The 25,585-nt window shown below is 46.0% G+C and overlaps 1 protein-coding gene across 1 annotated transcript in view; it reads right to left on the reverse strand.

The window, feature by feature from the left end:
* Positions 1 to 25,585, reverse strand: part of LOC143511536 (uncharacterized) — a 139,260-nt gene that overhangs the window by 90,228 nt on the left and 23,447 nt on the right. Inside the window, exon 3 of the mRNA XM_077001139.1 lies at positions 4,154 to 4,235. Within this exon, the coding sequence (XP_076857254.1) occupies positions 4,154 to 4,235 (82 nt within the window). The remainder of the gene's footprint in view (positions 1 to 4,153; positions 4,236 to 25,585) is intronic.

Here is a 25,585-nt window from a genome sequence, read left to right on the forward strand (position 1 = left end):
GATAATTTTGCCCTCTGTATGATGATTGATCAATAACCCCAAAAAACGCCAAATATATACGATAATTTCAGAATTCTGTGAATGTGTAGTTGTAATGGGTTGTAATCAGCCTGTCGCAACTGTCTGTCTGTTTTTTTGTAAACCCTAAAGGCATCTGTTTCCGGACACTTTCTAGAAATTCCAGCCAATCGTGCTTTTCTAAATGTGAGCTGCCTCAGTGTTTGCTTCAGAACAACGGCCATGATTGGCTGAATTTTGGTTACGACGGGTGTACAATAATTTCCCTCAAAAAACGATAATTTTATGTCTCTGGAAAGACAATCCTACATTTCTCACCTGGCAACACTGTCAGGACTTATCTACCACAATAGTGAATCATCTTCAAAGAAAACGTTCCTAATAATGAAAAACCCTCCGTCATTAGCAAAACAATTAGCTGCAGCTTCAGTATGATCGGCTTCATTAAACTTTCAGATGAACTAAAACTAAAGTTTTATAACAGGAACATGATGTGGCGTAACAGAGACACTTACTGCAGCATCCATCATTTAGACCCTCACCTAATAAACACAGTGTTTTTGGACATCTAGTTCTAGTCCTTTCCGTAAACTTTACAGTGGAAATCAGTGTACATATATCTGCCATTTACCACCTTTGTGAGGGTTGGTAAGAAAAAAACATTCCACCTTTGTTGGCCTTTCTTGTGTCACAAGTTTAAGTATGTGGTGCTCTGTGATTAGGAAGCTCTGTTTAAAGAGACATAGGCTACGGCAATATGGAGTGGGTCATATAGCCTACCATGAGCCATGATCTCCGCAGTGTTTTACATGCATTTCATACATATCTCATGACATTAAGGTGACAGGCAGAATAAGCAGTCAAAGTGAGTGGAAGAAAATGGAGGGGAAAAAAACTCCACATAAATGGATTCCATCATGAATGTATAAATGGGAATTGTTTCGTTTAAACTGGGTCCTACTCTGTGTGTGGGGCGCTATCAGGCAGGTGACGGACGCCTGTGTTTCTGTGGCGACGGTGTTTACATAAACATGTTTATCATCACTGCACCTCAGAGACAATAATGATGTGTGAGAGAATTAAAAAGAGGAACCAGGGCCCTGTTGTTCATACTCCACTTAACAAATACAAGATAATGGACGCCAGAGCTGCTAATCGTGATTAGCTAATGAGAATGGTAAGAAAGAAGGCTCAGTTCTTTTCCACAGCAGGACAGGAGCTACTATTTCAACCTTTTGGAGGTTACAGGTAATAATGGAGGTAAGAGGACACTAGAGAAACAGGTAAAGATAAACGTAAGGACGCTATACAAATATCCGGTGTATAGCCTGTGCATTGGTTTAGCCACTACACCTGTTAATCTGAAACATTTGTTATGTGGTCATTTATGTTTTTCATGTTACGGTAGTCATGCTATGAACACCCTTTTCTGTCCATAGTGGCTATTGTTGTGCAGTCCACTGCTCACAGGACATTAGAATTCTTGACAAAAAAAAAAGTGAATGCTTCCTCTGTTCAAGTGTTCCGCATCAAAGCGATGTATTTTGACCTCAGCTGTGACAGAGTAAAAACCCTCTTTAGTAGTCTGCACTCTAATGCAAATAGGAAAGACAATGAAAACTAGTAACTACTTTTTCAGAGGCAAAGAACCCTTTCTGATTAGCGCCCAGTGCTCTTCACACTAGCGTTCCCCAGACTAGCTTTCTTCAGACTAGCATTCCCCAGACTATTGTTCTTCAGACTAGTGTTCCCCAGACTACTGTTCTTCAGACTAGTGTTCCCCAGACTAGTGTTTCCCAGACTAGTGTTCACCAGACTAGTGTTCCCCAGACTAGTGTTCCCCAGACTAGTGTTCACCAGACTAGTGTTCCCCAGACTAACATGCTTCAGACTAGCGTTCTTCAGACTAGCGTTCCCCAGACTAACATGCTTCAGACTAGCGTTCTTCAGACTAGTGTTCCCCAGACTAGCGTTCTTCAGACTAGTGTTCCCCAGACTAGTGTTCCCCAGACTAACATGCTTCAGACTACTGTTCTTCAGACTAGTGTTCCCCAGACTAGTGTTTCCCAGACTAGTGTTCACCAGACTAGTGTTCCCCAGACTAGTGTTCACCAGACTAGTGTTCCCCAGACTAACATGCTTCAGACTAGCGTTCTTCAGACTAGCGTTCCCCAGACTAACATGCTTCAGACTAGCGTTATTCAGACTAGTGTTCCCCAGACTAGCGTTCTTCAGACTAGTGTTCACCAGACTAGTGTTCCCCAGACTAACATGCTTCAGACTACTGTTCTTCAGACTAGTGTTCCCCAGACTAGTGTTTCCCAGACTAGTGTTCACCAGACTAGTGTTCACCAGACTAGTGTTCCCCAGACTAGTGTTCACCAGACTAGTGTTCCCCAGACTAACATGCTTCAGACTAGCGTTCTTCAGACTAGTGTTCCCCAGACTAGCGTTCTTCAGACTAGCGTTCTTCAGACTAGCATGCTTCAGACTAGCATTCCCCATCCCTTGTACACACAACACATTGGGCTGTTCTCAGTAAACAACTGTGTAGTGTTGCGAGCGGACTTCCTTTACATATGTAAAGTGCTACATTGCCTGTAGCAACTTTCAAGGGGAAAGAAATACAGGCTCATGTCAGATTATTAACTAATCTAAACTAAGACAGAAATTCAAAAGACAAAAAAAATTCATACCAGAGAGAGAGAGAGAGAAAGAGAGAGAGAATTGCATGATATATTTTTGTACCGCGAGTAATGCAGGTGTGTATGTAGAACTGTGTCTCTCTTTTCCTATGGGCCTATCTGTACTTCCCATGTTTTCCCATACAAAACTCAACCCAATAATAATAAATTCATTTCTGTGTGTGTCCATGATGTTATAACACAATTATGATTAAGAAATGTCAACCCTGGTGTTGCCACAATCAAGTTTCACTATGAAGGAAAATGACACACACATGCCAGCAAACCCAGAGCCTCTTGATAAAATGTCAATATGTGCACGCAGGGCTCTCTACTGATCAATACCTCACACTCCCATCTCAGGAGCAAAGCGCACCAACCTGCCATCTTTGTTCAGGGACACAGAGGTGCTTGATTGTATCGAAGTGTGTGTTACTAACCAGCGAAGCGGAACGAAAGGGTGAACAGTGAGAGTGGAAAGGAGGAAGAAAGAGAGAGAGAAGGAGAGAGAGTCAAATAGATACACAGAGAGTATAAAATGGAGAGAAGACAGGAAAGAAAGACTGGGAGATATGTAAGAAACACTGATTAGCCACTCTCCCTCTCCATGAAGGGGACAGAAAAGACCCTGAACCAGGAAACCACTGGCTGAAACTTTAACATAACTCGCTGTCTGCCACAGTACTCACTGTTTCTCATAACACTCACTCTTTCATAACACTCACTCTCATAACTCACTCTCTCATTTACATTTACATTACATTTACATTCACAGAATTTAGCAGACGCTCTTATCCAGAGGGACTTACAAAGTGCTTTGCATCTGATCACAGTATTCATCCTAGGTAATAGTACGGATAGGCCAGAATTCAAGATACCATTGAGTCAGACTACTACTAAACTACAGGAGTCAACGTCATTAACTAGTGTTTTACAAGTTAGATGTTTGCCAAGAAGCATAAATAATACTCATCTCATAATCTCATAATACTTACTGTGTATCCTGGGTTTCATTTTTATTATTTTTCAGTGTTCACATTTTTGGATTCACATTGGTTAGCTCCAGTACTGACGAGTGTGTGTGTGGGTTTGTGTGTGTGTGTGTGTGTGTGTGTGTGTGTGTGTGTGAGAGAGAGAGAGAGAGAGAGAGAGAGAGAGACAGTGGTTCTCTGTTCTTGACATTTCTAACAGTGAATAATGAGGGAGTATATTAGTTCCCTTAGCCTGAGCAAGACAGCTCCTCTTGACCTGATACTGTTTCCCAGCAGAAATGAGTCTGCATTTAGAGTGTGTATGCTCCACATGCATGCACACATAGTTGTGTGTGTGTGTGTGTGTGTGTGTGTGTGTGTGTGTGTGTGTGTGTGTGTGTGTATGTGTGTGTGTGTGTATGTGTGTGTGTATGTGTGTGTGTGTGTGTGTGTGTGTGTGTGTGTGTGTGTGTGTGTTACCTCATTGATGAGGAACTGAAGTTGAAGCACAGCTGCCCCACTCTCATGCTGACAGTAGCAGTCCACTCCTGGCCGTCCCAGACTGATGACATCATCAAGTTAAGGTATAATAGTGACTTTGAAGCAAACATGGGCACAACAGTCGATAACATTATGAATGAATTAATATGTTTATAAAAACCTGTTCACAAAATCCCTAGAATGAACTGGAACAGGAAGTGACCGGAGACTCTCAGGACCAGGACTGCTGGGTTAATAGCAACAGCATCCACGGACACAGCCGAGACACTTCACCAGAACCTCAGCCACACAGTGTGATCTGGAGAGACTAACCTCATGACATCCCAAGAGTTTTTTATTGATCCGCTGTGACCTTTTACCCAGAAGCAGAAGAAGTGGTGAAGGCAGCAGGAAACTCTCTTTTTTTAGATGAGATGAAGCGCAGATGAGATGTGTGGGATCTGAGTGTGGCGTACGCTACACAACTAACCTGCGGAGAATTCTGGGAACGGGAGTAAGAACGGAGAGCAAAATATCACATTCAGATCTGCAGTGTAACCTTGACGTTATGGCCCGCGGGAAGATGGCCACGCCCTCCTCTATTTCACTTTCCCCATATGTAAAAGAAAATTACCTTTCAAATGACCAGACTGAATAGATGAAGAGAGAGAAAAAGAGGAAAAAACATCTCTCCTTTTTTTTCCTCTATGTTTCTCACTCCCCTGTGTGTGTGTGTGTGTGTGTGTGTGTGTGTGTGTGTGTGTGTGTGTGTGTGTGTGTGTGTGTGTGTGTGTGTGTGTGTGGCTTTGTCAGTCATATTTGATGTCTTGTCTGGATTTAGCCAGATTAGTGTGTCTACGACAGGGGCAGAGGGAAAAGACTGTGTCTCTCCTGAGTCTCAAGCCCTGGAATCTCTCAATGAGGACATGTGAGCTGACATTAGCCACACTGTATTAAATACATCTCTCAACTGGAGTCCAATAAGGAGTTCCCTTTAATGCATGGTTTACACACACACACACACACACACACACACACACACACACACACACACACACACACACACACACACACACACACACACACTCACACACACTCTCTCTCTCTCTCTCTCACACACACACACACACACACATACACACACACTCTCTCTCTCTCTCACACACACACACACACACACACAAATGGGTGAACTGAAGCATATTAAACTTTGTTATTTCTTTATCTTTCGAGTTGATTCAGATTGCTTCTTGTGTTCTTCTTCTCAGCTCCTCTCATACTACTTTGCCCCTAGTGACGCATTTTCATTTCAAATGCTCTCAGAAGATAATAAAACATCACAGGCTGGAAGCAAGGTCAAATCCCTCGCAAAACCTACCACGGCCACTCCCGCATCCTGTTCACTTTTGGAGTGTGTGTGAATGTGTGTATGTGTGTCTCTAATGTGGAAAAGCACTCTCTGAAAGCTGTAGGCTTATTGTGTGATCACACTTTCAGGGGACTTCACCAGGCCAATCAACCTTTCCTCATCTGTACACCACAACTCCTTTGAAACAGTGTAGAGAGGAAGGAGAAGGTCAATGATTTGCTCATAATCACTATAAAATCACACATCACACTAGCACAGAAAAGAACTTCAAAGTTAACATTCCAAGCACATGTTGCATAATGAACATATCCATACACACAGATATTTCAAAATCTTCGATCGATTTCTCCATAATGCTGTTATTTACCATTCTGTTCCCAATTGCATTACAAAGTTCATCTAACATGTAACTTTTCGATCTCCAGGAGTTAATTCCTTCTGACCTTCTGACTAAGAAATCAAATAATTATGCATTAGCAGGTTTGGAAAATAAAGGCTACTGTCCAGTGGTATTTGCCTGCTGCTAATCTTAAAGGACAGTAATCATGCACAGAGATGGTATCTGCATAGCAGGGGAGTGAGGCAGGAGAGTGTGGTAAGAGTGTGTGGCAGGAGTGTGTGGCAGGGGTGTGTGGCAGGGTGCAGTAGCATAATTGCCCTGCATGGCTGACTCCTCTTAAATTGCACTTGGCTAATTTAGCTTTGCCATCCCTCATGCAGACACCCTACAGACATGATCAGCCATGGTTCTCGGAAATCTGTACACATGCACAATACATACAGACACACGCAAACATGCTCACACACACTTGGAAAATATGTTTCCAGAATGCTGAAGTATACTGAAATTCAGTTCAGCAAATTGAGAGATAGGTTTAATTCTGGCACTGAGATGAAATCACCATTTCAGCTGATCTCGTGAACTGAATTTGAAATGAACCCGCTAACAGGCCACAGGCAAAATCACAAATCGTGGTTTGCACTGCCCACCATGAGTCACACTGAGTCACAGCCCGAGTCAGCTGTGGTTCAAATCCCCCCCCTGCACCAGGGGCAGCGTGACTCAAAGCCAGCGGGCAGGGCTTCGGCGAGCACCTGTGGGAGGTGTATGGAGGTGGATGGAGGTGGTTGGAGGTGGATGGAGCGGCGAGAGAGAGAGAGAGAGAAGTGGAAAACCTCATGTTAAGGAAACCAGAGAGAGGAGAGCAGCCATGGCAGCCATGGCATGTCATGGCAGCCAAAGAGGGCACGGCGTAGCGGACGACACACCAAACACGGCGGCGGCGAGACGCGAGTCGATGGCGAGGTGAGTCAGAGGGAGACAGAGCGAGAAGAGGTCTGAGAAAGAGAGAGACTGAGACACTCAGGTAGGGTTGATCCAACCGGGGCGATACAGAGAGATCCTAGCGGTGTCAGAGTCACAGGACCAGGAGAGGGTGGGCGGTTTGGAAAGGATGCTGTGTTTGACGTGCGGGGTGACATCGTGCGTCTGAGCTGAGGATCCGTCTCCTCTGTCTCCGGGAGCAAGTAATGCGAGTTAGGCTTGATGTTGACGTCATTTCAGTGTTCAGAATGAAACCGGGTAGTGTGTATGAGTATGTTTTCATGAATGGGCTTTACTGTTCTGTTTTGCATACATATACTGTAAACAGCATTCTTGGTAAACTTGCAAATAGGAAAAATTCAATGTTAGCCATTACATGTAAATCTAAGTAAATCTAAGATATCTATTTGATCCACATATAGAGTATATTTTTCTTAGTTACTGCCTCATTCTGACTAGTTCATTTAGACTAAGTTCAAATGATCTCCTTTTAATGTCTCTGCCTTTAAAGGTGTAGCAGGTCTCGGGCACTTCAGAAGAGAGAGAGCTAGTCAGTACCTCCATCAAACACCCGACTGAACCATCAAAACATCCATCACTGTCCCACGCCTTAAGATGTAATGGGTTTGGCCTTTCGGGATATCTAGATACTTGGACTATTAGTTTCAGTACACTCAAACGCACACACAGGCACACTCACATACACACACACACACACAGAAACACAACCTTGAGTGAGTCTCTCTGTTGCATAATGAACAAACGTCATGTATTTATTTACTATGCAAGATACAGAAAGGGAGAGAGAGAGGGGGGAAGAAGGAGAGAGACAGAGGGAAGAAGAGAGAGTATGCAAAGTAGAGCAAGAAAGTGAGAGAGGAAGAGAGAGAAGGAGAGGGAGAAAAACAAAGAGGTGTGTGTGTGTGTGTGTGTGAGGGATGTGAGCATGTGTTCATGAGTATGCATGTGTGAGAGGTTCAACTGCGTGTGTTGACATTCCCAGAATCAGTCAGGGCTTTGCTGTGAGCCATGACAGTCAAACCCCGTGTTCACGTATTCAGCTGAGACCCAGGCCCGGTGATACATTACCATATCAGACCTCTAGCTTGTTGGGGGTTGTAAAAATGAAGCTGATCTGAGCTGATTGCTTTTTTTCCCCAAAAGCTGTTCAGCAGTACAATGGATTAGATAAGCAACTCAATCAGGTCCAGCTTATCTAAAAGTGACCCAAGTCCTAACTGTGTCCACAGCCACACTGGATACTACAAAAAGGTCCAGATCCAGTTCAGGATCCAGTTGACTGTGGAATCGAAAGGAATCGACCCAATTGGTGGCGATCACCATGACCTCTACAGAAAGGCTAGACATGGTGCCAGTAAGCACTTTCATTTTTATTTCATTTTATTTATTTATTGCTAGATAAAAATCACTGTGCTTGAAATGGTCACCATGTCCCCAGGACAGGAGAATGGATTTCAGGTCAGTAAGGCAACATGATGCTATCAAAGCCCTAAGACTCAAAACTCTGGAGCAACACGTGTAACACTCAACATTCACTTTACCTCTGATATTCCAAGCATTTGATCTAGTAGTGCTGAACACAGTGCTGTGCACAAGGGAAAATTAGGCCTGGGTTATTAAAAGGTATTTCTTTTATCAAGAAATAGACTGATATATTCTAACTGCTACATAATGTCACTAATTTGCAAACTTTGCAAAACACATTTCCACAAGCCACTAATTAAGAGACACATACTCTGTATCTACACTCAAGCACTTGATAAAGGTTCATCTATCTCACACGTTTTTTAGGTGCACAATTACCTACCATGTCCCAAGATTTCCACAGTTCCTCAGCCCTTCTGCACCGGGCTTCTGACCACGGGACCGCCGCTGGCCAGATATTATCTGGGTGACAGACCATTCTCAGCAGCGCATTAAAACTGACATGGCAGTGGCAGGGCCAGGACTGTTGAGGCAGCACAAGTTTATTAGCCCAGGCAGGGTTGCTGAGATTTTCCTCGTCACTGTCAGTGTCAGGTGGAGAACGGACTGCCGGCCTAACACATCCCGCCCGCAGTGGTCCGGTGGTCAGGACCCGGACCCCGAGAGAGACCTATTACTGTACGTGCGCAAGGTACTTCTAATAAAGTGGCTGGTGACTGTATAACAGCCTTACTGTAATTACAGAATGAACAGGCACTGTGTTGAGGATAGAAACCGCAATGGTGTGTGAGTATGTGTGTGTGTGTGTTCAGTGTGGTGCGATAGGCGGTGTTGTGCGATATCCCAATTCTACAATAATGTAGTCGTCATAGGGGAGATGATTAATGTAGATTATCACTGTCCTCCTGTGGCATTATGGTTATTCCATCTGGATGCTGTGTTTGTGAGTGTGTGTGTGTGTGTGTGTGTGTGTGTGGGGGGGGGGGGGGGGGTTGTATTGTTGTTCAGTTCATTAGTATGCGTGGTCTTACCCCAGGTGATATGCATATCTCTGCATTACCATACACATATCGTGCACAGGAACACCTATGCCAAAAATTCATTGCAGTTACATCCAAGACTGCTGACTGATGCCTTGTAAAAGTGCTTATTAAACAGGTCAATACAGCACGGAATGTAGTTCTCAGTCATAGAACCCACAATTTTCAGCGCATATATATATATATATATATATATATATATATATATATATATATAAACAAAAAAGGCATTGTGCCTTTCTTTCACATCATACTTCACAGTGGAGTGAATCACTCGTATAGATTATTTTACTGAAAATCAAGGATTCCCATACACACCATTTGATAATGTCCACGCACTATGACTGAAACAGTTATACAATTATATTATACCCCGAGCCACAGGCTGTCCTTTACCATGTCCACACTCACTCGTTTATATCAATCTTTCCCTCATTCCCTTTTCTCTCTCTCTCTGTAGTAAATTATTCAGTAGGTGGTGAATATGTTGAATATGTTCAAGGAGAGACCTCTGTGAACTTCTTATCGAAACTGTTCAAGGACAAAGTGGAAATTTGCACAGTGAAGAGGTAAATAGATTTGTGACTACCTTATGTATTTTCATTTAGCAGGGTGGCCCAGGGCAAACTGATTACTGTGACTACAATTACACACCGCTCAAGATCACATTTACAGTATAGCTAACATGTTAATGTAATTAATGTAATGTAACATAATTCCTTTCAATTTCTTACAGATACATTTTTTTTGTGATTTTCTTAATTTGACTTGAAATCTTGCAGCCATACAACTGAATGCAAGTCTCAAAAGCGCCTTTCTGAAGGAAAACACACTAACCACAATTCCAGCAAGAACCGTCCATCAGTATCATTAACACACACACACACACATACACACACACACACACACACACTTAGGCAGAACAAATGAAGCAGGATACGCATTTAGACAATGAAACAATTCAAATGTGCAATATATTATAAAAGGGAAATTCTGCAGTGCATTTCATGTTGGGTTCTGTATGAATGGCTCATAAAATGTAATCTGATCTTCTATGGCATAATTGCAAATATACAACGGGTAAAATAAGTATTGAACACGTCTCCAGTTTTCTAAGTAAATATATTTCTAAAGGTTCTATTGATATGATTCTCACCAGATGTTGGTAACAACCCATCCAACCACACATGCAAAGAAATCAAACATAGATGTCCATAAATTATGTGTAATAATCATGACATATGAAAAAAGTATTGAATACATGAAGAAAGAGAGGTGTGAAAAGGCACTGAAATGCAAATTATAGACAAATATCAGCTGGATTAGGCCTGTTTCACTACCATGGTGTCACACAAGAACCATCCCACGATGGGTTAAACCAGTGAGTTCTATCAAGACCTTCACAACCTTATTGTTGCAGAACATACTGATGGTGCTGGTTACAGAAGAATTTCTGAAGAAGTACTGAAGGTTCCAGTGAGCACTGTTGGGGCCATAATCCGGTAATGGAAAGAACATAATTTCACCATTAACCGGCTATGATCAGGTGCTCCCTGCAAGATTTCAGACAGAGGAGTGAAAAGAGTTGTCAAAGACCTAGGGACCTCTAAAGAAAGGCCTGAATCAGCAGGTACCTGTGACGAGCAGGTGTGCGAACAAAAAAGGAAGCAATCACACCAAGTCTCAGGGAAAAAGGACCCCAAAAACCCGTGACTCAATCCGAATGAAGGATATAATGACCAGCAGTCAACTGGTACAAAGACAAGACATACATAGACAAACAAATGACCGTCAGGTGAGGCGGACCATAGGCCCCGCCCACCTGAGGGACGAACACAAAGCAAAAACAAGACAACTGTCGCTGTGGACGGGGGCGACCAGCAGGGGGCCCACCGTACTGTGACAGTACCATTGGTACAAAGAAAACAATATGTAATGCATTTAAGCGCCATGACCTGTATGTACGCTCACCACACAAGACTCTATTGCTGAAGCAAAAACATGTTGAAGTGCCAAGACTGAGAAACGCTGGGAGAATATAGTCTGGTCAGATGAGACCAAAATTGCACTCTTTGGATGCCATAATACACACCTGTTTGGCAGTCAGAAGGCACTGCATATCAGCACAATAACCCCACACCAACACTGAAGTTTGGAGTTTGGAACATTATGGTGTGGGGCTTTTTTTTTACATGTGGCACTGGCACATTTCATATAATTGAAAGAAGGATAAATGGAAAAATCTACCAATACATTCTTGATAAAAATCCGCTGCCATCTACCAGGATGATGAAGATGATGAAGATGAACCAAGGATGGACATTTCATCAATGATCCCAAACACACAGCCAAGGAAACTCAACTGGCTTCAGAGAAAAAAAATAAAGCTTCTAGAATCGCCCAGCCAATCATGTGACCTGCATCCAACTGAAAAACGAGTCCATGGAAGCTTCCAGACGTTCTGGAACCTTCTGGAACCTTCCAGATTTGAAGAGTGTTTGTGTGTCTGAATGGACCAAAATCACACCTGAGCAATGTATAGTCATATGTTTCTCCATACAGGAGCCATCTTGAAGCCGTAATCACCAACAAATGCTTTTGTACAAAATATAAAATAAATGTCAGTAAGCATGTTCAATACTTTTTCCCTGTGTCATCTCTCATTAGTGAAAATAAAAAAATGTATTGATGTCTGTTTGATTTCTTTGCATGTGTGGTTGGATGGGTTGTTACCGACATCTGGTGAGAATTTCATCTCAATAGCGCCTTTAGAAATATATTTACTTAGGAAACTGGTGATGTGTTCAATACTTATTTTACCTGTTGTATAACCAGGGTTTATGAATATATTATAATTTATTCACCAGAACATGCAACATTTTGCACTGCCAGTATTTATAGGAAATATTATTTTACTACTGGAGATTCATAGGATGGAAAGGGAAATTCAAATGGAAAAGACATTCAGGACCACTGATACTTTGCATCTACAAAGATGAATGTACACATACTGATAATCCTTACGTGAAGATGTGACATAGGAAAAATATCACTTAGACAAGGATCCCTAAGACAGCGTTCCCTAAGACAGCCTTCCCTAAGACAGTGTTCCCTAAGACAGCCTTCCCTAAGACAGTGTTCCCTAAGACAGCCTTCCCTAAGACTGTGTTCCCTAAGACAGTGTTCCCTAAGACAGCCTTCCCTAAGACAGTGTTCCCTTTGATGGTGTTCACATACGATTGTAAAGCTGCTTTGTGACAACGTGTGTTGTGAAAAGCGCTATATAAATAAATTTGACTTTGTTCCCTAAGACAGAGTTCCCTAAGACAGCGTTCCCTAAGACAGCATTCCCTAAGACAGCGTTCCCTATGACGCCGTTCCTTAAGACAGTGTTCCCTAAGACAGTGTTCCCTATGATGACATTCCCTAAGACAGTGTTCCCTATGACAGCGTTCCCTATGACGGCATTCCCTATGACAGTGTTCCCTATGACAGCGTTCCCTAAGACAGAGTTCCCTATGACGCCGTTCACTATGACGCTGTTCCCTAAGACAGCTGTTCCCTAAGACGGCGTTCCCTATGACAACGTTCCTTAAGACAGTGTTCCCTATGACAGCGTTCCCTAAGACAGAGTTCCCTATGAAGGCGTTCCCTATGACAACGTTCCTTATGACAGTGTTCCCTATGACAGCGTTCCCTAAGACAGCGTTCCCTATGACGGCATTCCCTAAGACAGCATTCCCTATGACGCCGTTCCTTAAGACAGTGTTCCCTAAGACAGTGTTCCCTATGACGACATTCCCTAAGACAGTGTTCCCTATGACAGCGTTCCCTATGACGGCATTCCCTATGACAGCGTTCCCTAAGACAGAGTTCCCTATGACAGCGTTCCCTAAGACAGAGTTCCCTATGACAGCGTTCCCTAAGACAGAGTTCCCTATGACGCCATTCACTATGATGCCATTCCCTAAGACAGCTGTTCCCTAAGACAGCGTTCCCTATGACGCCGTTCCTTAAGACAGTGTTCCCTAAGACAGTGTTCCCTATGACGACATTCCCTAAGACAGTGTTCCCTATGACAGCGTTCCCTATGACGGCATTCCCTATGACAGCGTTCCCTAAGACAGAGTTCCCTATGACAGTGTTCCCTATGACGACATTCCCTAAGACAGTGTTCCCTATGACAGCGTTCCCTATGACGGCATTCCCTATGACAGCGTTCCCTAAGACAGAGTTCCCTATGACAGCGTTCCCTAAGACAGAGTTCCCTATGACGCCATTCACTATGATGCCATTCCCTAAGACAGCTGTTCCCTAAGACAGCATTCCCTATGACGCCGTTCCTTAAGACAGTGTTCCCTAAGACAGTGTTCCCTATGACGACATTCTCTAAGACAGTGTTCCCTATGACAGCGTTCCCTATGACGGCATTCCCTATGACAGCGTTCCCTAAGACAGAGTTCCCTATGACAGCGTTCCCTAAGACAGAGTTCCCTATGACGCCATTCACTATGACGCCGTTCCCTAAGACGGCGTTCCTTATGACGGCGTTCCCTATGACAACGTTCCTTAAGACAGAGTTCCCTATGACAGCGTTCCCTAAGACAGAGTTCCCTATGACGCCGTTCACTATGACGCCGGTCCCTAAGACAGCTGTTCCCTAAGACAGCTGTTCCCTATGACAGCGTTCCCTATGACAGCGTTCCAACAAACATTGTTGTTGGCATTGTTTTGTTTACTATAGAGGAAAACTATGTGTCCCAGACCACTACTGCAGTACTGTTCTGTATACATACAAAACAAGCTTTTGGTAGCATAAAACATATATTTAGAGCCACTGCATATAAAATTCAGCATGACACCAAACATCAAAACTTTGACCCTAGTTGTGAAGCAGAGGGGGTGGGGCTGGTTTACTGCTTCAGGGTGACATGTCTGTGGTCCCTCAGAGACGAACGGAGTCGTACAAGGAACGTCTACAGCAGAATGTGAGGGCGTCTGTCTATGAGTCACACCATGTGACAAAAATCCAAAATACAACAACAATAACAGATCACATCATCAACAGAGGGGCTCAAGGAGAAGAACTTACAACGACCAAGAATCCTGACCACAGTCCCACTGAGTCCGAACCTCCCACAGGAAGCAAAACTATTTTATTCATAACTTCACCTGAACCGATTTGGCTGTGTAGAGATGAACAAGTGAAAATACCTAGAAAAGCTCTGTGTCACGTCTAGCCCCTCCCTCCTCCCTGGTCCCGCCTAGCTCCCGCTCCCATTCGTCCCCCCGTCTGTCTGTCACGCCCTCGTCATTAGTCTCACACACCTGAATCCTGTTTCACCGTCTTGTCTCTACGTATAAAAAACCCCTAGTGTGATTCTCCCTTGTCGGTCATTCCCTGTACGTGAGTCCCTGGTTGCTTCTCTGTTCTGCTTCCTCCCGTTCGTTCTTGTGTCCTCACTTTTAGTCTAGTTCCCTGTATTTTGTATTGGATTTCCTTTGTATGTTTGGTTATACTGTTGTGCCTTGTGCTCCTATTCCCTGTTGCCCTGATTCCATTGCTACTTATGTGTTTATAGTTGTTGTTGTTATGTTCCTTTCGTTAGCGTCTCCCAGTTGTTTAGCTGATCCGTATGTTTAAGACTTTTTCTTATGTGTAGTATAGCTCCCTTAGTATACTTACCGTGTTGCTTGTTCACCCTCCTATGTTCCCTGTTTTAGTTCTCGTACCCCTTAATATCTTGTAGTTTCTTCGTTCGTATATTTGTCCCCATTATTCTGTTTCCCCCTCAGTAGTTGTACCCTGTTGTAGCCTTTGTCTTTTGCCCCTAGTAATATAGTTATTCCCTGTGCTGTCTAGTCTGTTTCTGTTGTTTCTATTAAATCCTTCTTAATTGCATTTGCGTCACTCCTGCTATCTCCCGCCCCGTGAAACGTTACATAATGACCGACCAGTTTAACGTGACGCAGCAAGAGTCAGGTATGGTTAACCCATCGAATGACCAAGGAGAGGATTACGTTGGTGTCCTTCAGTCACTGCTTGTGTGTGACTCTAAGGGCAACCCTGTTGCGCTTCCCTCCCTGGCCGGCCGCCCTGAGGAATATAATGGTGAAACTGCTAATGCGGACAGTTTTTTCTTGCAGTGCAACATGTATAGCCGTTTGCTCACCTGCCCCAGACCCCCAGAACATGTACTGGTGCTGTTTTTCAGATCCCTACTAAAAGGGAAGGCATTGCAATGGGCAGACATAGTATTGTCTAACCGTCGGGAGGAAGCATGGACAGTGGCTGGTTTTACTGACCTGATGCGTGCTAGATTTACTGGGGTTACTGCCCAGTCCACCTCTCCACTGTCCTGGAAACATTCTAATATACTTCCCCAGAAAAGATTGGGAGGGAGCCGTGACCAGGCCACCACGCCCGCCTGCGTCGGCCAGGTCGCCAACCCCGATGACTGCATCCCTGAAGCCACTCCCCGAAGGCCCCCCAAGAATTTTTTGGGGGGACGCAGTGGCCACTCACACCAGAAGGGGCCGGCTCGGACCCGCGATGACGTCGGCCCGGTGGTCACGCCATCCGATGACGTCGACCCGGGGGCTCCGCCCCCTGATGACGTCGACCCGGAGGCTCCGCCCCCTGATGACGTCGACCCGGAGGTTCCGCCCCCTGATGACGTCGGCCCGGAGGTTCCGCCCCCTGATGACGTCTGTGCGGTGACCAGGCCAACCGATGAAGTCGCTCCGGTTGCCACGCCCCACGATGACGTCGCCACGGTTGTCCCAGCCTCCGATGACTGCGCTCCGGCGACCACGCCCTCCGATGACGTCAGCTCGGCGACCACGCCCTCCGATGACGTCAGCTCGGCGACCACGCCCTCCGATGACGTCAGCTCGGCGACCATGCCCTCCGATGGTGTCAGCTCGATGGTCACGCCCCCCGATGGCGTCTGCATGGTGAACCCGCCCCCCGAGGACGTCATGTCACCTCTGCGGCCTGTTCCCGCGATCCTGAGGAGGTCACCTACGCTAGTTCCCGTTCCCGCTGCCCGTCGGCAGTCCACGCCAGTTCCCGTTCCCGCTGCCCATCGGCAGTCCACGCCTGTTCCCGTTCCCACTGCCCGTAGGCAGTCCACGCCGGCTGCTGTCCCCGCGACCCTGGAGATGTCGCCCGCGCCGGCTGCTGTCCCCGCGACCCTGGAGAGGTCGCCCGCGCCGGCTGCTGTCCCCGCGACCCTGGAGAGGTCGCCCGCGCCGGCTGCTGTCCCCGCGACCCTGAAGAGGTCGCCCGTGCCGGCTGCTGTTCCCGCTGCCCGCCAGCGGTCCCCGCCTGTTCCCGCTGCCCGCCAGCGGTCCCCGCCGGTTCCCGCTGCCCGCCAGCGGTCCCCGCCGGTTCCCGCTGCCCGCCAGCGGTCCCCGCCGGTTCCCGCTGCCCGCCAGCGGCCCCCGCCGGTTCCCGCGGCCCGCCAGCGGCCCCCGCCGGTTCCCGCGGCCCGCCAGCGGCGCCCGCCTGCTCCCGCTGCCTGCCAGCGGGCCCCGCCTGTTCCCGTTCCCCGCCAGCGGGCCCCGCCTATTCCCGCCGCACGCCAGCGGGCCCCGCCTATTCCCGCCGCACGCCAGCGGGCCCCGCCTGTTCCCGCCGCACGCCAGCGTGCCCCGCCTGTCTCAGCTGCACGCCAGCGGGCCCCGCCTGTCTCAGCTGCACGCCCGGCTCCCCAGGACACTCCTCAGCTTACGCCAGCCCCCCCAGTGACTGCCTTGCCCGCCTGTGGGCCTGGGGCTGGCTCCAGGCTGAACTGTTCGGACGCTGACGCTCGTGTTAACCCTGTTTTGCACTCGCCTGTGTTCCCTCTTTTGCCCTGTCCCCTCCCTGGTTTCCTGTTGGTCCCTGTACCTGTGTGCGTCCCTGTCCGCGTCCACGTACCTGTCCCTGTGTCCGTCCGTGGTAGTGTCCTCCACGTCCCTGTTCCCGTCTCTGTTCCCCAAATCATTACCCACTTCGTTCCCGTCCCTGTCTCCACCGTCCTCCGCCTGGTTGCCTCTGTATCCCGGTCCTCCCTGGTATCTGGTCCTGTGCCCTTGGCCCCGTCTTGTCCAGTCCCCTTGGTCCCGCCCCCTGCGTCGGCCCCCTGTCCTGTCCCGTCTGGCCCCGTTCACACGTCGCCGCCCGTTCCCTGTCCCGGTCCTCCTTTATGTCCGGTGTCCGGGCCGTTGTGTCGGTCCTGCCCCATGTCTGTTGTCCCTGCCCCGGCCTCGCCCGCTCGTTTCCCTCTGTCCTGTGGTGTCTCTGTCCCCGGCGTCTGTCCGGCCCTCCCTGGTTGGCGTGCCCCAGAGTTGCACGCCTTGAGGGGGGGTTATGTCACGTCTAGCCCCTCCCTCCTCCCTGGTCCCGCCTAGCTCCCGCTCCCATTCGTCCCCCCGTCTGTCTGTCACGCCCTCGTCATTAGTCTCACACACCTGAATCCTGTTTCACCGTCTTGTCTCTACGTATAAAAAACCCCTAGTGTGATTCTCCCTTGTCGGTCATTCCCTGTACGTGAGTCCCTGGTTGCTTCTCTGTTCTGCTTCCTCCCGTTCGTTCTTGTGTCCTCACTTTTAGTCTAGTTCCCTGTATTTTGTATTGGATTTCCTTTGTATGTTTGGTTATACTGTTGTGCCTTGTGCTCCTATTCCCTGTTGCCCTGATTCCATTGCTACTTATGTGTTTATAGTTGTTGTTGTTATGTTCCTTTCGTTAGCGTCTCCCAGTTGTTTAGCTGATCCGTATGTTTAAGACTTTTTCTTATGTGTAGTATAGCTCCCTTAGTATACTTACCGTGTTGCTTGTTCACCCTCCTATGTTCCCTGTTTTAGTTCTCGTACCCCTTAATATCTTGTAGTTTCTTCGTTCGTATATTTGTCCCCATTATTCTGTTTCCCCCTCAGTAGTTGTACCCTGTTGTAGCCTTTGTCTTTTGCCCCTAGTAATATAGTTATTCCCTGTGCTGTCTAGTCTGTTTCTGTTGTTTCTATTAAATCCTTCTTAATTGCATTTGCGTCACTCCTGCTATCTCCCGCCCCGTGAAACGTTACACTCTGAAATGCTTTTGCTTGACATAAACTGATAAAGAAGGTAATATTCCAAACATAAGGATTCACATACTTTATGCATTAATGATCTTGACTGTTTAAAACATTTGTTATATTATCCTATGACACTGTTGAATGGTTTAGGATTATTTAAATGATAAAATCACATTAGGTGCCATTCATACAGGAATTCAGGTGATTCTGAAGAGTTACCAGAGTTTTCTTGCAAGCTAAAACTTTTAAAAATGAAACAGGTTTTGATGGTGGAAATAATTTCTTGAGAGGCAGCGGTTAACAAGCCCTTTTCCGGAATTCTCTGTCCTTCCTGTTTGTCTCAAAAAGCTAGTCGTCATCGCCTGTGTGCAGGCAGAGTCTGGTCTAACACTTTTAATCACACTCAGTAATTACACGAGAACTCACGCTGGCGGCCAGAGGATCCAGGTGTTAACACTCGCACCCAGACCTCCCCTGACAAACAACCTCCTCCTCTGACAACCACCACCTCCACCGCCACCAAACCACCACCTCCACCACCTCCACCCTGCTCTGCCACAGCTGCCTCACAGAGTGAGCGTGAGCAAAAATAAGAGCAGCGTAAAGCTGGGTGGAGGCACCGTCACCCACACTGAACCGCGGCTTATGCTGGAATCTAATAACAAAAGACAAAGGACAGAGAGCGCAGGTGGGCTGGTTGGGAAATGACAGAGGCGAAGACCTGGAGGTGCGTTATTGATGGCATCTCGCCTGCCTGATCTCCAAAGTTTCTGGGGGGAAAAAGCTTTGTTTTCACAGAGGTATGTTCACTGACCTGCGCTGACACGTCTGATTGGCCCGTTCTGCTGACATTTTAGGGTTCCTTTCACAATGAAAGGACAACGATTGCAATAAAGGCCCGAAGCCCTATTTGCATATAGCGACTCCGGACGGCTGGTGCTCGGTAGAAACAGGCTCCATTGTTTGACGGTTTTATGATTCGTTTTTGCACAATAGACGTGAGTGACACGTGCTACATGCTTGTGCGTGGGCTGGTGCACGCCTGTGCTTTTTATTCTATCCACATCTGTGGAGTTTGGCTATAACCACTCATTATCATGCAATTATGACTGTGTTTCTCTTCTTTGCTGATTTCATTATTATAAAATCCTGCACTTTCATTTATCTTGTGATTTCTCAATTTTATTAAAGTTTCAACATTTTCTACGTTCACTTTCATTTATCCAATTTACACATGTTGAATATGGTTGAACATATTTTGAACGGACTTCTTTTTAAAGGACAGTAAGATTCATTTAAGGCAACTGTAGTATGCCACGCTCTTCTTCTGACTCCTGGCTTGGTACAGTGGCATGTTGTGTCCTGTTTGTGTTTTAATTAGCTGCAGGAACAGGACGGGCTGTTCCCGTGACAACAGGCAAACAGGCAGCTGCATGATGGGATGATGGGGATGGGATGAAAATAAAGAGAAGATAGATCACCATGATTAAAGAGGAGATAATACTCCTCCCCCCACCCCTTTTATTTAACCCATTTCATCCCATTTGTCCATCACTCTCTTGCTTCAGGGCCACTGTATTTGTGGCTTTGTGTCTGAAAGGCTGGTAAATAACAGTATTTGCTGGCTTTGCCCCATTTAATGAGAGCAAACGTAAGAGCCAAGCCGATGGCGCCACTTAGGAGAGACGAGGAGCTTTTGTTAGGGCGAGTGAAGTGGGGCGAGCAAGCCTGAAAGAGGTGAGATGCTAGAGAAAGAGAGAGAGAAAGCAGAGTCAGAAGAAGAGAGAGACATGTGACTAAGACAGGTCACATCAATTAGCCAGATATATAGTGCTCTTGACAGGATGCAGAAGATATAGCAGAATACTTCTGAAGGCCAAAACAATGCAGGCAACATGAAATATCATGACTAAGTGAAACTGGCAGAATCTCAGATGTTTACAAATAGTATCTCCAATTGTCTCCCAACATCAACAACCCCTCAAAATCTATTTTAAAAATCCACCCAAACACCTGTCACACGCCTCTGCATTTTATTCTGGTAGCGCCCAGCCCGACCCGCATGCCCAGAGTCCCAGACTCCCTGCTATCTCCACTCCCTGTCCGAGCTCACACCTGCGTGTCCCACATAATGGACGCCCGTAGCTGATGGCATCCGGCCGCTCCATGGTGCCACACCGGCTTTCTTCCCTGCGGCCCCGCTCGGCCGCCCCCGGGCACACAGCTGCGTGTCCCAGAAGGCGAGCGCTTTGGGACGCTGCTACCCTGCCACTCGCCATCTGCTGGTGGGGCAGAGAGGTGAAGGGGTGTAATTACTCCCGAGTGGGCCGCCATGATCACCCCATACAAACAAAAGCTGGTGAGTCAGTGAGATTGAAACGGGGCGGAGGAGGCAGGAAGGGAGAGGACGGAGACGAAAGAGACGTGAAGATTCAGGGGGATCCAGCGCCAAATGGCAGAAGACCTGATTAGTTCTATAGAAATTTCTAAGTGGAAAGGAAGAATCTGTTAATTACTCTGTTGGCACAGCCAGTGTATGTGCCTTTGGGCTTATGCATGTGTGTGTGTGTGTGTGTGTGTGTGTGTGTGTGTGTGTGTGTGTGTGTGTGTGTGTGTGTGTGTGTGTGTGTGTGTGTGTGTGTGCATGTTTGTATGTGTGTGATTTGGGGAGGGTCAGCGGTTGAGGAATGAAGCTGTGAGCATAATTGGGTTTTTCACACCCCTCCTCTACTCCTCCCCTTCCATTCCCTCCCTCTTTCCTTCTCTCCCTCCCTCTCTCCTTCACCCCCTCCCTCTCTCCTTCTCTTCCTCCCTCTCTATGTCTCTCTTTGGCCAAGCTCAAGAACTCCGCTCAGAATGAACAATTTGTTCCGTCTGCTCCCAAATCAATTACTTCCCCCATGGGCCTGTGGCAGAAATGACTTCTGGGATACAGAGTTTTCAAGTGTGGCCTTAATGGAAAACATGGATGGCAGGCTCCTTGTGTAATTTCTGTAAAATTATATCTTAATGAGAGGTGGGGAGGAGGGTTGTGTGTCATAATGATGATGTCAAATAGAGTTGTTCTTGTCTAAATAAACAACAAACTAGTACAATTAAAAACTAATGCCATTCTTGATTTATCAAATAAGCATTCAATTAGGAAAATAAATTCCATATATTTATGCAGATAAAGTAGTGATATTGAGGTGCTTGTTTTAAAGGATCCATCATCACCTGAACAAACATTAGGAACATGGGTGATTAGGAAGCGCTTCACTTAACACACACCAGCATATCATGCCAGTGGTGTCCCATTGTTTTCATTCAGTGTCAGCCATGTTGTTATTTTTTACAGTTTGCTACTGTAAGACAAAGGAAATGGAGTTCAGCAGGTCCGGTGCTCTGATCAGACAGGATGACATGGTTCTCCAACTCAACAGTACACAAGTACGGCCATAAACAGTGGACACAGAAACAAAAGACAAATCAAAGCTAAGTTTGCATACACACACACACACACACACACATGCACCACATACATACACACACACACGCTTACTTAATCTGATCAGGCATCCCAGGTTTCATAATGTTCGTGGACACACTCACACACACACACACACACACACACACACACACACACACACACACACACACACACACACACACACACACACACACACACAACGGGCACAACTTGACACCAATCTAATCTGAGCAGACAAGCGCCACAAATGTCATCACTGTGACAGCCAACAAGTGACCTTGGAAAAGAAAGAGAAAGACACACACACACACACACACAACTGAAACATACAGAAGTGTGTGAGAGAGAGAAAAGGTAACATTTATAAAACTGCACACAGACAAATGTAGTGTCTGGTTAATGGCAAAGAGAGGGGCCAGAAGTGAGTGAGTGAGGGAGATGGAAAGAGTACAAGAGGGAAATTGATACACGTGGGAAGATAAAGGAAAAGCCACCAATCACTGGGGAAGTGGGCGGGGCTTTCTGCTGATTTGTCAACCATGCAGAAAAACATGAATATGCATTTTTCTTCTCTGTCTTCATCCTTGACTACTTTATCTCCTACAGTCCTTACAGACCTACACATACACACACACACACACACACACACAAATGCGCACACAAGCACATTTCTCTGACCGTAATCTAAGTTTTGTCTGGGTACTCAGCTATGAGAACGCAATATGGTACAATGAATATTCATTTGTTGCCTGCATCTGATCTGCATGTTAATATTGGCGACAAACAATGGCTTAATATCTGCCAGTGACAGACCCTCTGTCATAAATCACTTCAATTTGTTTATAACAATGAATGACACTTGGAGCCTGCCGCAAATACAAGCACAGCTTCATCTGCAAACCCGCAAAATTAATCTCATGCAAAATTAGTATTTAGAGCTGTAACCCACAAAGAGGACACAAGATAATCATCTGTGTCATTGTGTTTTCAAAGACATTTATTCATTTACTTATTATTGATCCTAACAGGATCGTAGTGTGCGTACAACTAACCTATTTTATGACATCCACACATTACAAATAATTATGATGATTACTATAATAACTAGTAATAATTGAGATCATACCAAAGGTGTGACCATGAAGACATCTTGTTCCATGTCACCATGCACATTATAAAAGCCAGTTATGTACTTCTATTAAATGTTTTATGAAGGCATGTATAGTAGCAGTGGCATTCTTTTTCTGTAATTTCAGCACCATGGACAGCACCACATAAGGAACACTATCTATTTCAACATATCTGTTCATCACTCCTATAAGGGTTTGTTGGTAATCCCATTACAAAACCATGGGTAATGCCACCCCCATGAGACTACAATGCACTCTGCTCTTCTGTGGGAAAAGTGTGTCTGTGGTAATAGTGTGTCTGTGGTAATAGGGTGTCTGTGGTAATAGTGTGTCTGTGGTGATAGTGTGTCTGTGGTGATAGTGTGTCTGTGGTAATAGGGTGTCTGTGGTAATAGTGTGTCTGTGGTGATAGTGTGTCTGTGGTGATAGTCTGTCTGTGGGAAAAGAGTGTCTGTGGTAATAGTGTGTCTGTGGTAATAGGGTGTCTGTGGTAATAGGATGTCTGTGGTGATAGTGTGTCTGTGGTAATAGTGTGTCTGTGGTGATAGGGTGTCTGTGGTAATAGTGTTTCTGTGGTAATAGTGTGTCTGTGGTAATAGTGTGTCTGTGGTGATAGTCTGTCTGTGGTAATAGTGTGTCTGTGGTGATAGTGTGTCTGTGGTAATAGGGTGTCTGTGGTAATAGTGTGTCTGTGGTAATAGTGTGTCTGTGGTGATAGTCTGTCTGTGGTAATAGTGTGTCTGTGGTGATAGTGTGTCTGTGGTAATAGGGTGTCTGTGGTAATAGTGTGTCTGTGGTGATTGTCTGTGGTGATAGTGTGTCTGTGGTAATAGGGTGTCTGTGGTAATAGGGTGTCTGTGGTAATAGTGTGTCTGTGGTGATAGTCTGTCTGTGGTAATAGTGTGTCTGTGGTGATAGTGTGTCTGTGGTAATAGGGTGTCTGTGGTAATAGTGTGTCTGTGGTAATAGTGTGTCTGTGGGAAAAGAGTGTATGTGCCCTTTCAGCCAAATGAACATATGAGAGGTCAGACACTGATGTTGGACGAGATGCTCCAGCTCAAGATCAGCATTCCAGTTCATCAGTGTTCACAAAGGTTCAAGACCTGCTCGGGTCACTGGAGATCCACTACCTCAAACTCTTCAAACAGTCTCTATGGGTCACTGTCACAGGGTCACAGTCACGTCGGAACAGAAAAAGACTTCCACAGACTGCTGTCACAAACCTGCAAGCACTCAATTGCTTCAATGCTTTTGTATGCTATTGCATATTGCAATTGCTATGCTATTGCCCATCAGTGAAACTAAGGGGTCCAGCCCAAACTCTGAACACTTCCAGACCATTTCTGCTGCTCCACCGAACTTTAATGTTGGCACAGTGCATTCCATTGTGTAGTGTTTCTACCAAACCCGGAGAACCAGAGAGTATAGCATGAGTCACCAATCCACAGAAAATTTATACTGCCTCAGAGTCCAGTGGAGCGCAAAGTTTGGACTTGCGCACAGTGATCTTAGGCTCGTGGAAACACATGTCCTGATGCTACCAGAGCACAGTTCCACAGAAGACCCGGATCTCAGAATGACACAATGGTGGATCTGTGACTTCTGCATGCAACACATGTCAGCACAAGACAGCCCGGCTCTGAGGGTCCGCCTGGTCTTCAGCACTGAGATGATGCTGCTTCTAGATGTTTCCACTTAATTTAAGAATCATAGTACTTAGGCAGATCTTACAGGGCAGACATGTATGATTTGAGGCATAGGTGATCCCCCTTTGACAGTGCCATGTTTAAAAATTACCCGTTCCACTGCTAATGTTAGCCAATGGAGATGAAATTGCTATGGAAAATAGCAATTTGCCTATGGAAATGAAATTGATTTAATAAATCCACAACAATGGATGTGTCAGAAATAACTGAACTTAATAATTAGGTGTTTATACAGTGCATGTAATGCTCATTAGGGACATGTATAATTGAATCTTTTAACCACCTACAAATGTTACTTGAACCCAACTCTTTCTCAAACACAGGCCCAGGTGTGTGAAGTATCGTTGTTGACTCACACACGCACAGCTGAGCAGTTTCCCCAGACGACTCCTTCACAAACCAACACAGATGCCTGGTGGCGCGAATCAAGCTAACGACGATGACATTTGGTTCAAAATCACGCTTATTATCCCGGTCTTAGCTACGAAACACGCTTGTCGGATGGGATTGGCTGTTTCCGAAAACAAGGCCACTCACAATGAAGCAGTGATTCCTCTATTTCCAGCTATGCAGGTGGACATTTTGTCTCCGATCTGTCTGCAGCAGGGAGATAAGCCCACAGAGTTGCTCTATCCTCCCTGAGAGTACACACATGCCTGCATCTTTGTGCTCAGCTGGTAATATTTCTATGTTTAGCACTGTTGTCTGTTTGCCTGCAATTCTGACAAATTCTGCAACAAAGAGTCACGCCCACTCAGACACACAAACACACCCTACACACACCCACACATACATAGTGAGAGGTGTGTGTATAGAATATGAACATATCCCCATGGGCCACAAAACGCTCCTGCTGTATCTTCTGCTCCGGAGAAGGAAATGCAG

The sequence above is a fragment of the Brachyhypopomus gauderio genome, chromosome 4 (assembly GCF_052324685.1).
Source record: "Brachyhypopomus gauderio isolate BG-103 chromosome 4, BGAUD_0.2, whole genome shotgun sequence".
NCBI classification, from domain to species: domain Eukaryota; kingdom Metazoa; phylum Chordata; class Actinopteri; order Gymnotiformes; family Hypopomidae; genus Brachyhypopomus; species Brachyhypopomus gauderio.